Below are 16,441 nucleotides of genomic sequence, written 5' to 3'. Positions count from 1 at the left end.
ATGAGTAATTCTTTTTCTTTTTTATTGCATTTCTATACATTTGAAATAATCACAGTAAAAATATGTAACATCTAGTTGTCTCTGCCTGGCATTAAATCATATGCTTTTATATTAAGAGTTGATTATTTAAGTAGAAATCATTATACAAAAATAGAAAAGAGGTGACTCAACAGAAACTTTTTCAAAATAAGAAATTTTCCTACGTATTTTTTTCTTTTTTTTTTAAAGATTTTATTTATTTGAGAGAGAGAGAGAGAGCATGAGAGGAAGAGAGGTCAGCTGGAGAAGCAGACTCTCTGCTGAGCAGGAGGGGGAGCTGGTTGGAGCAGTTCAGGGGGAGTGAGGGAGAGAAGATGAATGAAGTTGAAGAAGTCTGAAGAGAACTCGATGTGGGACTCAATCCCAGGACTCTTAAGATCATGACCTCAGCTGAAGGCAGTCGCTTAACCAACTGAGCCACTCAGGCACCCTTTCTATGTATTTCATCAGCTTGGAAGGTCAGGGATTTTTCTCGTGTAAAAGCTAATTGTAGACATAAGTTTCTTAATATGCCTAAAGAAAGACGTGCCAACATCACAGTAAAGGATGTGTGAAGATGGCCATGACTTCAAGAGGTGCTGTCGATATCCACATCCCTTGATTCTGGGTGGGTTTTCCAACTGCTTTGAACAATACAATGTAGTGGAAGATTCACTGTGCCTTTTTCCAGGCGGCATCCACAGCCTGTCTCTTGCAACACTTGCTTCCAGACTCCAGTACCCATGCTACAAGAAACCCGAAGCCACATGAAGAGGCCATGTGTAAGATCAACACTCAAGTTAAGAGGCCGCAGCTGAGCTCCAAGATGACACACACATCCACTGCTACCCCAAAGTTCTGCACCTTGAGCATCAGACCTAGCAGAGCCTTTAGTCGACATATGCTCTACCTACCATCTGACTTCAAAGGCATGGGTGACTCCAAGCAAAAACTGCTCATCTGAGCTCGAAGAACGGTTAGAGATGGTAACTGGTGGTTTTAAGCCACTAAGTCTGGGGGTGCTTTGTTATTCAGCAGTATGCAACTGGAGCAAAATGAGTAGATACAGTGTATGTGTGCGTGTGCACGTGGGCCTGCACGCATGTGTATCTGTTGTAAATAACTATCACTTGAGATATAACAAAATCATCCTTTAAGACAGTGGAAAACAAAAATATTACTAAGATTTCCATTTTCAAAAATAGAAGTATGTTGTATTTATAGTTAGGCTAAATTCATCAGTAATCAAAGGTGGGATAAGTAAACATTAAAATGGAATCCTAGAATCAGAAACATAAATAATTAAATCTAAGGATAACCCAAAATACACCCTCTGAGCCCCTACTATAAGCAAAGTTCTCTTTTAGGTTTTATTTGCTTGTTTCACAGCAACTTGTCAACTTCTGAAATCTATACAACTAAATGTTGTATGTTTTTGTTTCCATAAGTTATACTGGCAGGGGCGCCTGAGTGGCTCAGTCGGTTGAGTGTCTAGATGCCTTTGGCTCAGGTCATGATCCCAGGGTCCTGGGATCGAGACCCACATCTGGCTCTCTGCTAGGCGGGAAGCCTGCTTCTCCTGCTCCTACTCTCCCTGCTTGTGTTCCCTCTCTTACTGTCTCTCTCTCTCTCTCTGTCAAATAAATAAATAAAATCTTAAAAAAAAAAAAAAGTTACACTGGCAATAAACCATCTTTGTTAGGATGCAAGTATATTTAAATACTATTATCAAGATAGCTGCAATTATGCTCAGAATTACCAAATGAATATTCTGTTGAGTGCACAATGCACAACTAATTCATATTCAAAATAATAAACACAGAAATAAAACTAACCTGGGCCATTTAAATACTGTGTAAGTGAACAGTGTAGTCGGACAATTATAGGTTCTGTTCGAATCACTTCCCAAGCCACAGCAATCTCCTCCTGTGCAAATATATTAAAAGATGAATTAATTTTATGGAGTTCTTGATTTCTTTTTTTTTTTTTTTCAAAATGAAACTCTTTTTTTTTTTTAAATTTACTTTGAACAAATACAAAAATCAGTAAGTCTCACAAATTACCTCACGACCTACTGGTTTGGAGAAGAATGTCAAAGTATTCTTAATTTTTGCCTTCTACATAGGAAAATTAAAGTTAAAATTTAAGAAATAATGAAGTACTAAGAGCCCATAAATTTCAGAATATATTAAAAGAACCAATGTAAAAATATATATATCATGTGTTTCTTCAACCAGTCATTGTATTTCTTTATAACCACTTTAACAAAATCAGCATATACTAGTAATATGAGAAATGAATATTTAATTTTTTCCAACAATACTGTTAGAAAACAATAAATGTTTTTGAATGTATCAATCATACTGTATAAATTGATACTTACATCCAGAAAGCTAACATCAATATGCAGATCAATATCTACATCATCAATGGCTCCATATTCCCTGAAAGCAAAGATTAACACTTATTTTTCCATTTTCCTTAAGATAATGTGTGCTCTCTCCTTTTCCTGATCTCTACAGAGAGCTCAGAAGTGAATGGAACATGAATTAACTAATTTCATGTAGTTGGACTGTCATATTTTGTGATTATTTATACCGTCTAGACATCTATTTTTATAAACATGCTTTTGCATACATAAATTCAAGAACTGTTTGCTTCGTAGTTTCAAACATCCCCAGTTCTCTGTGGCAAATTCAACCATCCTCTCATAGGACCACTTGGTGTGCAGTGTGCTCTCTGAGAAGAAGAGCTGCTTCAAAGGGCAAAAAAGGAGTTTCTCATGGGGAAGGGGTGGAGAAAGAATTCACCATGACAATGATGTGCCCACGATTTTCCCTCCCATGTTAAACATCACCAGCTCTGACCAGATCCACGGGCTTTGCCATTTAAATGTCGTTGTGTTTTGAGAGGCAGCTCTAGAAATCTGATATATCAAAATTAAAACAAGTAACAACAGTTATGTGCCACAGGAAGACATTCTAGATTCTAGAAATCAACTTTTCTCCAGCCCTGGGAGTGCCATAAACCAGCATACATGAAAGAGCATAAAAACAATAGTTTTCCCATATTCTCTATATACACATATCTGTATTTTTTAATATTTTTATAAGAGTATGAAGTTACAAATGCTATATACAGTGAGAAATAAAACTATACAGATAAGAAATATACAGATAAGAAATAAAACTATACAGATAAGAAATGATACAAGGTAGCTGACAATATTTATTAAGCACTCATGTGCCAGAAATTATTCTAAGAATTTTACATCCATGGGACCACAGTCCACTACACTTACCACTACTACCTTTAATTTATATACACACTAACTGACCCAGAGTAACAAAGTAACTTACCCATCATCACTCTGTAGCAGAGCCAAGATTTAAAGACATACATCCTCTTTATTTATGCAGGGAATTAATCCGTTCAGTATTCAATCAACCAGCACTTTGCAGGGTCCTCATCATACTCTGATGATGAGGATACTATTGTTATCCTCATTTGCAAACAAGGAAACTGAGGTTTAGAGAATTGAAATCAGATGCCAAAAAGTCAATGTCAGTGGGGGAGTCAGGCATTGAACTCATGTTCAATTTCAAAACTGTGTGTAGGACAGTATCTGGCACACAGTTAGTCCTCAATGACAATTTCTGTGCATTATGTATTCAAGTAATGCTAACAAAATACAAAACTGTGGCACTTGTCTAGGGTTCAGAGAGGACACCTTTAATGATTAAATGGTTTTATGTAATTTGATGAATGAAGAAAGCGAAGGTTTTTTTTTTTATTCTTAATGTCTATGACACACAAAAAGCAGCATATTAGAATGTAAGAACTCAGCCTCTGTGCTTTCTCCATCGTCCCCTTAAAAATATATCAAAACAGGGGTCCCTGTTCAGGTTGTCCCTCTTCCTCTGCCCCACCCCTCTGCTCGTGCACTCTCTTTCTCTCTCAAATGAAAAGATAAAAATCTTTTTGAAAAATAAAAAATAAAAAAAACTTAAAGGGGGGCTTCGGTGGCTCAGTCAGTTTAAGCATCTGCCTCTGGCTCAGCTCATGATCCCAGGACCCTGGGATATGGCCCAGTTAGGCTTCCAGCTCAGTGGGGAGTCTGCTTTTCCCTCCCTGCCTCCTTGCTGTGCTCTCTCCCTCTCTTTCAAACAAATAGATAAAAATCTTTCTAAAAAATTAAAAAGTTAATATATATCAAAACACTGACCACATTTTTACTATTTATGACATTGTATTTTTTATTCTTTGATGGTAATATTTTTAGAATACATAAAGAAAAGGGATAAAAACTATTCACACAGGAATGGATTTCTTAAAAACATTGCATGGCTTAAAACATCTGTGTTAGGATAAGAACACTTATAACCTTGTGCAAATTTACACATGATATGATATGCAAATTAGACTTAAAATACACCAATTTATTTATGAAATTATACGAATACTATGCCAAGAATAAGGACCAAGCAAATAAACCATCTCTTTAATGCCTCTGGTTCAGGGGTCAGTAACCTTTTCCTGTAAAAGTCAAGAAAGTAAGTATTTTAGCATTTTCAGGCCTTTTCTGGTCTCTGTCACATATTCCTCTGTTTTCGTTTTTCTTTAAACCCTTTTTAAAAAGCAAACACTATCTGTATCTCACAGGCTTTTCAAAAATGGGCCCCATGACCCAGTGATCATAATTTGCTGATCTGGAACGTCAGAAAATTATTCATAAATATAAAAGTCAAACATGTTTTGTGTAGGCAAATTTTAAAGAAAGAACCACTAATGTGGTAATGAAGACCAATTACAAAAGATGTCCAGTAGACATTCCAGTGGGATGAAACTGTAACAAATATGTGTAAACTTCTGCCTAGAAAGATGTTTCTGAGTGCAGAAACTGGGGACAGAAATGAATATTAAATAATAAGGGAACACTTAAATAAACTATAGGACACTGATACGTCAGAAAAATTTTTTACCCATTACTAAAGAAATTGATATAAAAATATGTACTATCCCTCTGGATACGTTCCAAAATATACTATTTGGAGCAAGTCGATTACCAAAACTGTATGGAAACTGAAATGCTCTTTTTTTTAAATTAAATAGAAATAGAAAAACCAAAAAAGTTAAAAAAAAAAAAAAGAAGGAAGTATTTATTTGTTAACTGTAGATTGTGGGTAAAATTTATTTTATAAAAAAATCCCACGGTCTCAGGATTAAACCCCACAGGGGGCTCCCTGCTCAGTGGGGAGACTGCTTCTCCCTCTCTTCCCCGCTCGTGCTCTCTCTCACTATCTCTCTCTCTCTCAAATAAATAAATAAAATTTTATAAATAATTAATGGGTTTTTCTAAAAACATATCTACTTTTTCTGACTACAAAGGTAATATAAGCTCATTTTATAAAATGTCAGAAAAACATACAAAAGCAACTTATAATACTACCACTCAGAGATAATTATCTTTGCTTATATCTCATTCCATGTATTTGCTTGTATCTCATGCCATATTTTTATATATAAAAATTTGTCTTCCTCTCTTTCACTTCTTCTAAAACGAATGTTTTTCTATATTAAATATTCTTCCAAATCATCGAGTTAAATTGTTATATTTGTATAAATACAATTCTATAATAAAACAACGATACAATTATGAGATTGCTATTGATTTTTTTTTACACTGTAAATATTGAATAAAAATTTATGGGCATCTGTCTTCTTACAGAATAATTTCTAGAATTACTGCACAAAATAAATAATATAATTATATTTGGGAGTCTTGATATGTGACATCTAATTACTATTTTAAAAGGTTATAACCATTTCTAATCACACCAGCCAGGTTATCACAGTGACCACTCCCCACATTGTCAAATCACCAGGTGTTCGTTTGCTCTGGTCACTCACTGCCAGTTTCCCAAGGAGGAATAACTCAGGTTTGGATTTAGTTACAATAGCCAGAGTGTGATGCAATCAGAGGCAGAAAGAAGGAAATCAGAGACAAGAAAAATCAGTAAGAATCTTACCCACAGCTATTTTCTTCAGAGATTTCCAGAGCACTTCAGAGAATTTATCATAAAGTTATGATTAGAAAGTGACATGTATTCTTTTAAAAAGTTTAATATGTGAATTTTTAAGTATTCTTTATATGATTTCTTCAACACTTTTGTGGTAAGTGTCTTCCCAATTTCTAACACCGTCAATTTATTTCAACAACAACAGAAAGAAGGAAATTAAGGTTTATAAGCGCTCTTCCCCGCCACAGCAGAGCACAAAGACAGAACACAAACAGAATTTTAAGGAGGCAGAGGCATTAAAGGTTTGCAATTAACTGGATTCTGCAGGTGTAGATCTGTAAATAGTTACACTTTTTGTTTTTATGCCACACTTCAAAGAATTCACAACAGCGCTGCGTATATGCAAACCAATTTCCGTTGTGATGCCCTTTTTATATAATGCCCGTAATTTCACATTTCCCACTGCGAGATTACAAAGCGTGATTACAGTTTGTCCAGATGCAGCGACCCAGTCATCAGGATTGCTTCTATATCTGAATAACTTTCAGTTGCCCCGGATCTCATGAATAGCAAATGCAGAATCAAGTCAAAAGCCTGAAATATGAATGCAACTTGAATTGTGAAGCCAGATATCTGATTGTGTCCTGAATGCTGTATCGAGTTTATAATAACTCAAAATAATTTCATGCACTGCCTATATTTATTCACTGTGAAAAGATCGCATCAAACTGAACCTGAATGCTTTTTCAAGATAAGGAGAACAACATAGAAATGATCTGATGTAGTTGTTACACCCTGGAACTGAGAAAAGATCGCTTCACAAATTTTTCTCCAGACATGTGAGCTACTCTTTGAATCAATGCATCTTGAAATCTGGTCATTTGATTTTGGATATTTACATGTGACCTAGTTCATTTAAGAACATATGTATGAAATGTATTTTTCTACAAACGTGTGTTTTTTAGGGCACCATGTATTAGAATTCTTGGCAATTTTTTCTCCTAATTTTTAATAGAACTAATCAAGATAACACGCTCATTAGTGAGACACAACATCCTTGTTCACAATATAGTAAATGTTAGACCATCCCTGCTGGTCCTCCTTTCTCTATAAAACTACAGCTTATTCATTATACTGTCATGATGTTTTATAACACCACCTGATCAAAATTAGCAGTGATTGTGCTGGTTATAAAAATATTAGATATCTAGCCTTCCCTTATTAACTGTCAAGGAAATTAAACATTATACACACATACATGAAATTCTACCACAGGTTCTTGGGAAATAAAATTATTGCTATTTAGTTATTTCTCGCATTCAGTGACTGGTCAGTTACATTTTGAGAAGAAATAGATTTTGTGAGGAAACACACACCTTCTATGACATCTGAAACTCCACAGCATTCCCTGTCTGTGTCTGCATGCCTACTCAATGTGTGTTTTTTGCTCAGTGTGGGAGAGATGTTTGTGAATGGGCCAAGAAATATGCAAACTCAGTAGTCAGAAATAAACCTTGGTAGATTAAAGCATTTGCAAGACTGTATCCAAAGTGCTCTGAAGTTTCTCTAAAAGGCAACAGCACTGAGAAGAATTTAAAAACTAGATCCGTATAAAAAAGGAAGCCGAGATAAAAATTACACTGTCTAAGAGATACAGTTGCTACAATTTTCCCTCCACTGACAAACCCTTGGCTTCAAGAAAGTACAGGCGTTGGGAATAGGGGTGACTGTCTGGGATCTGACATTCTGAAGCTTTCCCCTAGGTTATGAACCAGTATTTTCAGAAAATACTCTCCCCTCCCCCCTTTCTTTCTTCTAAGTGCTTCCTGTTACCGCTTTCCCCTGGTTCTCAGTCAGACCATTTTTCTGGAGGCTCCAGAAGCAGGAGTGGGAGAATCCATAGCTGGAAAGAACTCTACAAATACCCAACACCAGCTCTTTTGAGGAATGACGTACTTTAACGTAGGTTAAGTTATGTTGCAATAACAAACTTCTTCAACTCTCAGTGGTTGAACACACAAGCAAGATTTATATCTCCCTAACGATACACGTTTACCATGGACTTGGACAGGGGGGAGGGGAGTTACTACTCACTGTGGTCACTCAGGGGCCCGGAGTGACGGGGTCCGGGGGAAACGGGAGCTCCTACACCAGAGCTCACGCTCACATTTCACTGGCCAGAGGTAGCTGTGTCCACTCATCACATTAAAAGGGGCAGGGAAATAAAATGCTGCCAAATACCAGAAGGCAGGAACCAGAAGATCTGTAAGTAATCCTACTGGTCACCACAAATGGAAATGCAGAAATCCTGATTTGTGTGGCTTTTTTCCCCTTCCTTCCCCTCTCCTCTCCTTTCTCTATCTTTCTCTCCCCTCTTCCCTCTCTCAACGAAGTATGGGGGCCTGAATATAGTAGCATAACCTCCTCAACCTTAAAAACTCCTCAGAATGCCCTATCCTCCAGAACATACACTCCAAAAGGTTCTATTACAATTGTCCGTCACAAAAGGTGATCAAAATGCAAAAGATGGGGCGCCTGGGTGGCTCAGTTGGTTAAGCATCTGCCTTTGACTCAGGTCATGAACTCAGAGTCTGGGAATCAAGCCCCCATGCTAAGCAGGGAGTCTGTTTCTCCCACTCTCTCTGCCCCTCACCCCTACTCACATGTGCATGGGTGCCCTTTCTCTCTCTCACTCTCTCAAATAAATAAAATCTTTTTAACAAGTACAAAAGACTTACAATCTTGCAATCTTCCAACCTTCATTAAGCCTTAGTCACCATAAAAAGGCTAGAATATTACTCAGTAGCTTTGACTTTTAAAACAGAAGGTGGTATGATCATAAAGCGAAGGTTATTTCACATGGGCTAGATGTTTGAAACACCACAAGCAAACTGTCAGAATCATTTCATTCCTGACCACGTGAGAATTTTGTGACTTGTAATTCCCCATACCTTTCTAAAAATATTAATCTCAAATTGTTTTCAGATGGCACTGATCAAATTTTTTTTTTAAGTAATGACTAGAGGAGAAAATTTGTAATGAAACACATAAAACACCCTCACTTTGCTGCATGATTCAAGACGAGACATGTTCATTCAGACTGATAAACTGATAGTTTATCCTGTTTCTCCAGATACCTAACTCACTTCAGCACGAAAGTGTATGAACTGGGATTCTCATCAGTGTTTATAAGTATGGCTCAACACAGCCAGGATTCTGCTTTTGAATGATAAGGCCACATAGAGCTGAAATTACCTCCCTCAGTAATGAACTGGCCATAAGTCCCCATTTCTATCTCCTCCTTCAACCTACTTTAAGAGGTTCTGTCTCAAGTGAGGCAATGCCAGTTAAAAATTTTCATCTCATCTCTTACAGAGAACTTAGATGTGGTTAGCTGCCCTTCTCATTAGACATCACATTAAAAAAAAAAAAAAAAATGACACCAAATAGCCTACTATGCATATTGAGGTACTTTTGTTCTTCAAACTCCATTAAGTTCTTATAAACCTCAATTAAGTAAAAGAACAGCTAATTACAACAGTCTGTTTTCAACAGGCTTAGAACTTTGTAAGGAAGAAGATTCCAAGACCTTCTGCCTAACTACTTCTCTTGCCATGTGCCCAAGCTTCAGTATTTGATACTAGACAGTAAATTCATTTGTATTTATTTCAAGTAAATCAGACTAATCTTCCTGTGATTCATACTTCACATCATGAGGCCTCTGGGAGATTCTTTATTAGGAAAACATCCTCTATAGCTATAGAAAGTGTAGAGCAGGCAAGAACATAGCTCATATTCAAAAAGATTTAAGTTGAATCAAAACTTGTAAGTGAAATAGGAAAGGAGAAAAAAGAATCAAAGCCATTTATGACTTTCAGTATTTCATTTGAATGAATTTACAAATATTTATCTAATTTTAAGAGTAGATAAATCATCAATAATTTTATTAATAATGGAAAACATGTAATTAATGGAATGTAATGGAAAATGTAATTACAACTTAACATGGAAATATGTGTTTCAGAAAAATCCTTATAAATGCTTATAAAAGCAATCAACATGTGCTAAGGCAATCCCCAAAACAACAGGTAGTGCAAATTAAAAGAAATTGAACTTACTGTATTATATGATAAACTCTATCCCAGCCTTTTTTTTTTTTTTTAAGCGGGGGAGAGGATTAAATTACTGAGATCAAAGTTTTAAGTGGTCAAACAAACCAACTTGTCTCAAGTTAAAAAGTTAATCATTGTTTTGGACCACTTATGGATAAGTCCCTACTGCCTTCTTCATTTATTCATTCTAACACACTTATTGAACACCATATCCTCTATCCAGGAGCCACAGTAGAGATAAACTGAGAAATAATTGCAGTCAATCAGCTAAAACCTTGACTGCAAAGATTTGCTTTTCCAAGTATAATCCCAATCCCTCTCAGTCCACAGCAGCCTACCAGAGCACCATGAGTAGGACAGACAAGATCTGTGTCCTTAGCCCCAACTTACTACTAAGGTCGCAGGTGGTGGTGAGTTTGTTTCTGAAGTTAAAATGAAACCATTGATAGTGATCAATTATAGCTGTATTGTATTTCCCAACTTTAAATATTTGTTGGCTCTCTGAAAATCTAGATTGGTTGGCTCTCTGAAAAATGTCCATAGAAGAGAAAGTAACCAGATAATGTGAACATCTTTCATGGATGCCACTACAAACAATCCAGAATCTATCAGCCCGTATTTCATATACTTCCTGTGTTGTATTAAGTACCAAAATATAAGCATGATAAAAAACCAAAACAGAACAAAATAAAGCAAACAGACAAAAAAGCACATGGTCCCTGCATTCACAGAATTTAGGGTCTAGATGGAGAGAACTAAACCAATAATGACAAGACAGGAGAGATTGAGAAGTATAACAAATGAGGGGAAAGCCAAATGAGATGGGAGTCTGAGGGCAGAACAAACAGTCCGCACTGGAAATTGAAAAGAGGCACTGGAGAAGCTGGCCTTTGGACTTTGGCTTCAATAAAGACACAGAAACCAACGGGGTTATGAGTGAAGCCCTCAGTGGTGAGCCAACAGCTTGTGCAAACACCCAAAGTCAAGAGGGAACAGAGCACATCTGGAGAAAAGGGACAGTTGGTGTTTGGGTGGATGAGGCAGGAACCGATGTCAGGCTGGGATTGGGGTCTGGAATTCCAAGGCAACGTGGAGGCTGCCCTTCAGGCAAAGAAAAAGAATCTGAAATAATCAGATCGGACTCATGGAAGGAGACAACGATAGTGACAGGAAAGAGTATCTTTTTTAAATTAAGGAGAGAAAATGGTAGGTAAGGATACTGGGGTTTTCTGAATAATTAAAAATGATACACAATGGTCTTTAAATTTATCACCAAATTATATATGAAGTGACTGCAAGATGAAATACAGTATCAATCAAACAAACACTGCAAATTTATGTCCCTTTTTCCCTTTCTTTTTTGGGGGTCAGATCACATCCCAATGCGATCTGGACACCAGTAGTTATGCATTATTTACTTTCATTGTTCACACGATGTGTCCATGATTTATGTTTGACTGCATGGGCCCAGCTGTCCACGTCTATTAAGGAATTGATTACGACACTACTTAAGACTGATATTCTATCAAACTAACTCTCCAAAGTAACTAATTTCTTTCATGCATCAATGTACTCTTGAACCACATGTACCAAAAATAAAACCAAAAAAATTGATACAGCCAGAGAGACACCATTCTGCCTAAGGAAATACACAGCAGAGTGTCTCAAAAAATTTCAAATACAGCTAAGCCCAAGAATATTTCCACTTAATTACTCAACAGAAAAATCCCAATGACTTACCAAATCATTTTAATTTTTATTCCAGAGAGATATTGATTTACCTGAGAGAAACTGCGTGCGGCCCGTATATCTCTCTCACTGCCGACAAATCAGCCTCAAGCTGGGGGTGCTTGTGCAGTTCCCCGTCATAGTTCACCTGGCGAAAAGGGATGGTTCAGAAATGACTTGGGGGTGAAGAGAATCAAAAGAATCAAATACAAACTGTCTCTTGAGCAGGTCCCGCTGCAGATTCTGCCATGGACATCGTCTGTGTCATCTTCATTGAAAAATACAGAGAATACAGCAGTATATTCACTAAAGATGGTAGGTTCGCTTATGTCCTATGTCTTGTATAATTTATTATGTTCGAAAAGTAAAATCAGAGGGGTGCCTGGGTAGCTACAGTTGGGTAGCCATCTGCCTTCGGCTCAGGTCATGATCCCAGATCCCAGGATCGAGTCCCGCCTAGGGCTTCCTGCTCAGCAGGGAGCCTGCTTCTCCCACCACTTCTGCTGCTTCCCTTGCTTGTGCTTTCTCACTCTCTCTGTCAAATAAATAAATTAAAATCTTAAAAAAAAAATTAGACTACTTTGATGTGAGAAAAAGGCAAATGTTAAAGAGACTAAAGTAAGGGGCTGGCAGATAACCTAAAAACTTCTAGACAGAGTTTTTGTCTTGGGGGGGGGGGAAATTTACTTTCCCTCTGCAAATATTAGCTGTGTAAACAAAAATCAAAACTAGAAGAGCTTTTTTGTATGATTAAAGTTTAAAGTGCAACACTGGTTAGAGAATTGTTAGGAAAAGTATACCACGGCTAGAAAGGCACTCTTGGAGAGAAGCAGCCTACTTTTATTTATATGTCCATATCTCTACTGTCTTGCTTATGCTTGAATAATTACTGACTCCAAAAAAGTAAATTGACTTACATTCTTTTTTTTTTTTTTAAAGATTTTATTTACTTATTTGACAGACAGAGATCACAAGTAGGCAGAGAGGCAGGCAGGGAGAGAGGGAGGGAAGCAGGCTCCCTGCTGAGCAGAGAGCCTGATGCGGGACTCAATCCCAGGACCCTGAGACCATGACCTGAGCCGAAAGCAGAGGCTTTAACCCACTGAGCCACCCAGGTGCCCCAACTGACTTACATTCTTTTACACAATTACAATTTTGTCTTTAAAGTACGACTTTAGGGGCTCCTGGGTCACTCGGTCAGTTTAGCATCCAATTGTTGATTTCGGCTCAGGTCGTGAGATCAAGCCCGGTGTAGGGCTCCATGCTGTGTGTAGCGTCTGCTAAAGATTCTCTCTCTCTCCCTCTGCTCCCCCCACCTTGTGTGCAAGCGTATGCACATGTTCTCTAACAACAGACACCCAAAAAATCACCACTTTAATCTACTACCTTCCCATTACGCAAGTTACAAAACATGTTTGATTTAAAAAGTTTACAGAACCAGAACAAGATGCTTTATTCAGCCATATCCTAAAATCAATAGCACAGTTTGAAATTTCAACACTATCCTGGAAAAATAGTGAATTCTTTTATAAATATGCATATGTGGCTATGCCATTTTCATATACATAAATTATGATTATTTCTTCATCACTATTTTCCAAGAAACACTTTACATCAGTGAAAGAGGAAGAGAAAAAGAATATAAATATTGAGGATGCTCAGTAATTAGGAACCATCAATTTTTATAAAGGTTAATCATGTTCTACTTAAAACTAACCACCCATGCTTTCTTTAGAAGCGTCATCATTTCGAAACACTGACAGAGCCCAACTTGCTTAAGAAATGTAAAAGTCAAAAGCATAATACAATGCCATCTGCAAAATCTCTGCAACCAAGTAAGATAAATTCAATGTAAGTGAGCGACGACAGTCAAAGAATCGCCAAAGTAACCTTAATTTCTGAATATGCGTACAAGTAAGAAATAGAAATGATGCACATTTCCAAGTCAGTTACAGAACGACCACGGAGGTCTCTCAGATCACAAGCACGGGAATCATCTAGGACACAGATGGCTACTGAAGACTCTGAGAGCAGAGAGCTAGGAGGTCTGATGTACTAACCTGTCCTCCATAATAAAATTCTTCAGAATCATTATCACCTTCAGAATCTTCTTCCACTGTACTGTTTTGTCTTGACTCCTTAAAATAAGAGAAGAAGAAAGTTTTAGTAGTCAAACCATCTTGCCTTCTTTTGAAAAAGAAAGTCGCAAATGGCCATAATAGAGATGACTTGTGCTTCTCACCTGGATTTTATATAAAAAACATTCTTGGTACCGTACAAACCAAAAACAAAACGTTTTTTTTTGTTGTTGTTTTAAGAGACAGTTTTGTCAGTACATTAAGCTCTAGGTACATCTTTTTTAAAAGTTCTATTTCATCGATTTTGTGTTGTACAATTTACCATTTGATATGTATATAAAAAACCATGTATAATCAACTACAACTTTGGCTTTGTTGTGCTAGAACTTCTGACAAGTCCATACAGATTCAACTTTTTTATTAATAAGTTCCACAGCACTATTTATCCTTGACTGTCCTCATTTCCACTGCCAACTCTACACAATGGTATGAAATAAAAGGCACTCTAACTCCCGTAATGAAAAAATCAAATTACGAAAATAAATATGAATTACATTATGAAGAGAATTTCTGCATATAGAAGTTATTTGCTTTAGATTTCAGATGTCAAAAGGATATTTAATTAAATATGCTTGAACTTGAAGTTTGAGTTTCTAATTAACTGAACCACAGCTGTGATGTGTCTAAAGTGCAAACAATGAAAACTCATCTAAAGCAACTAATGATGATCTTCCTATCCCTGGCTCTGTTAGAATAATTAGGAGAAAGGCAAATTTCATTAGACACAGGAATCTATTAATTCAACGTTTTGGAATCATTCCCAAATTTCTAGAACAAATTTCAACTTCTTAAGGAAAAAGAAAAACCTACAGAAAGGGAATTTGGGTTTTGGGTTTTAGCAGAAGTACTGCCAAATCTGTGGTTCTCACTGAGAATAAAGAAAGAGTAGAGGGAGTGAAGTAACACTAAGGGAAAGGGAGGGCTGTACTGGGTGCAGAGTGTTAAGAGCAAAGAATTGTTGGTCCTGTTACACTCATTTTGTTTGCTTAACATCCCAGTATTTATCGACTGATTCAAGCAAACATTTTAAAAGTAAGGAAAGGGGTATGAGTTTGTTGTTGTTTTAACACTGGTCCATAATAATGACTCTACATACCCATGTTCTTTGCTACCTTAGCTAAAGAGATCGTCCTTTACAAATGAAATTGTAAGGGTGCCATCGAAACAATGGATAGCCACATATAGTTGTTGGAACTATAAGTTACGTAAGTGCTCCTTGGTCACATGTATTTGAAGAACATATGAAGAATAAGTAAAGCTTTGTATTTGATCTAGATTTAAATGAGACATTCTATTATTTTAAAGGGAGCATCCTTCTCTGAATTCTAGGTCACTACCCTCCCCACACATTAAGTCTCTCAGCCACAAGCTTGTGTTTCATCCACTAGATGAGATCTTAACCTCAAAAACAGTGATGAGGGGCGCCTGGGTGGCTCTGCGGGTTAAATAAAGCCTCTGCCTTAGGCTCAGGTCATTATTCCAGAGTCCTGGGATAGAGCCCCACATTGGGCTTTCTGCTCAGCAGGGAGCCTGCTTCCTCCTCTCTCTGACTGCCTCTCTGCCTACTTGCGATCTCTGTCAAATAAATAAATAAAATCTTTAAAAAAAAACAGTGATGATATTAAATATTAACTATAAATACAAGGCAAATTTAAAATATGACTACTTTTTAAAATAAATATAAAACATGAAATGCAATATCCATACCTCTCCATTCTCCTTCTGTAATTTGGATTTTATGGATAAGCAACAGTTAGTGTCATTTGTCTTCCTTAATTCTGAAAGTTATAAAACATCATTTCAGTGTTCAGTATACTATTTACCGAACATTCATAAGTTTCAGTATAAAAACCACCCCTCAGATGATTCTCTCTTCACAAGAAAAGTAAGGAATATTTTGAAATTATATTATGTCAGGAGGCTTCATGATATACATGCTATTCTCATTTTTCACAAAATATGAAATATGGTCATAAAAATAAGGTCAAACCAAAGTGCCACTACATAGGCTCCTTCAGCTCTCATTATATATTTCATGGGATCTACATTGTCCTGAGCAAGCTTTTAAGTATTGTTTGCCTCTTCTCTTACACGGGCTAAAAGAAACAAAAAAATAAAGCTACCTATATTCAAGAAAAATTACCCAGAATTTTAAAAAATAGTGTATTCCTATTACCTGTTGCTATTCGATGAAAAATTATTGGAATTGGCTCTGTGGTAACTAATACATCTTCATCATTTTCTGAACTTGATACATATGTATTATCTGCAAAGAAATGTGGACAATTAAAGGTATAGTAACTTGAAAAAAGACACACTTTATTTAAAAAAATGAGGTTAGAGCCGCATCACTTTTAACACTCATGAAGCACATACTACTGCTCTGATTAATATCAGAAAAAAAAAATAAGTGTATTTCAGATAT

At 36.6% G+C, this 16,441-nt stretch overlaps 1 protein-coding gene across 4 annotated transcripts in view; it reads right to left on the bottom strand.

Annotated features, from left to right (window-relative positions):
* The window catches only part of PARP8 (poly(ADP-ribose) polymerase family member 8), a 178,691-nt gene that overhangs the window by 60,730 nt on the left and 101,520 nt on the right, over window positions 1–16,441 (bottom strand). For 3 of the 4 annotated variants that reach the window (XM_059417100.1, XM_059417101.1, XM_059417099.1), the window contains exons 5-10: window positions 16,193–16,282; window positions 15,724–15,794; window positions 13,939–14,016; window positions 11,932–12,026; window positions 2,402–2,462; window positions 1,854–1,944 (exon numbers count right to left, since the gene is read on the bottom strand). In XM_059417100.1, coding sequence (XP_059273083.1) covers window positions 1,854–1,944; window positions 2,402–2,462; window positions 11,932–12,026; window positions 13,939–14,016; window positions 15,724–15,794; window positions 16,193–16,282 — 486 coding nt within the window. The remainder of the gene's footprint in view (window positions 1–1,853; window positions 1,945–2,401; window positions 2,463–11,931; window positions 12,027–13,938; window positions 14,017–15,723; window positions 15,795–16,192; window positions 16,283–16,441) is intronic. The other variant, XM_059417102.1, reaches the window with a different exon arrangement.

The sequence above is a fragment of the Mustela nigripes genome, chromosome 12, assembly GCF_022355385.1.
Source record: "Mustela nigripes isolate SB6536 chromosome 12, MUSNIG.SB6536, whole genome shotgun sequence".
Classification (NCBI taxonomy): Eukaryota; Metazoa; Chordata; class Mammalia; order Carnivora; family Mustelidae; genus Mustela; species Mustela nigripes.
Note: the sequence above shows the minus strand (reverse complement) of the source record. Positions and strands in the feature narration are given on the sequence as shown.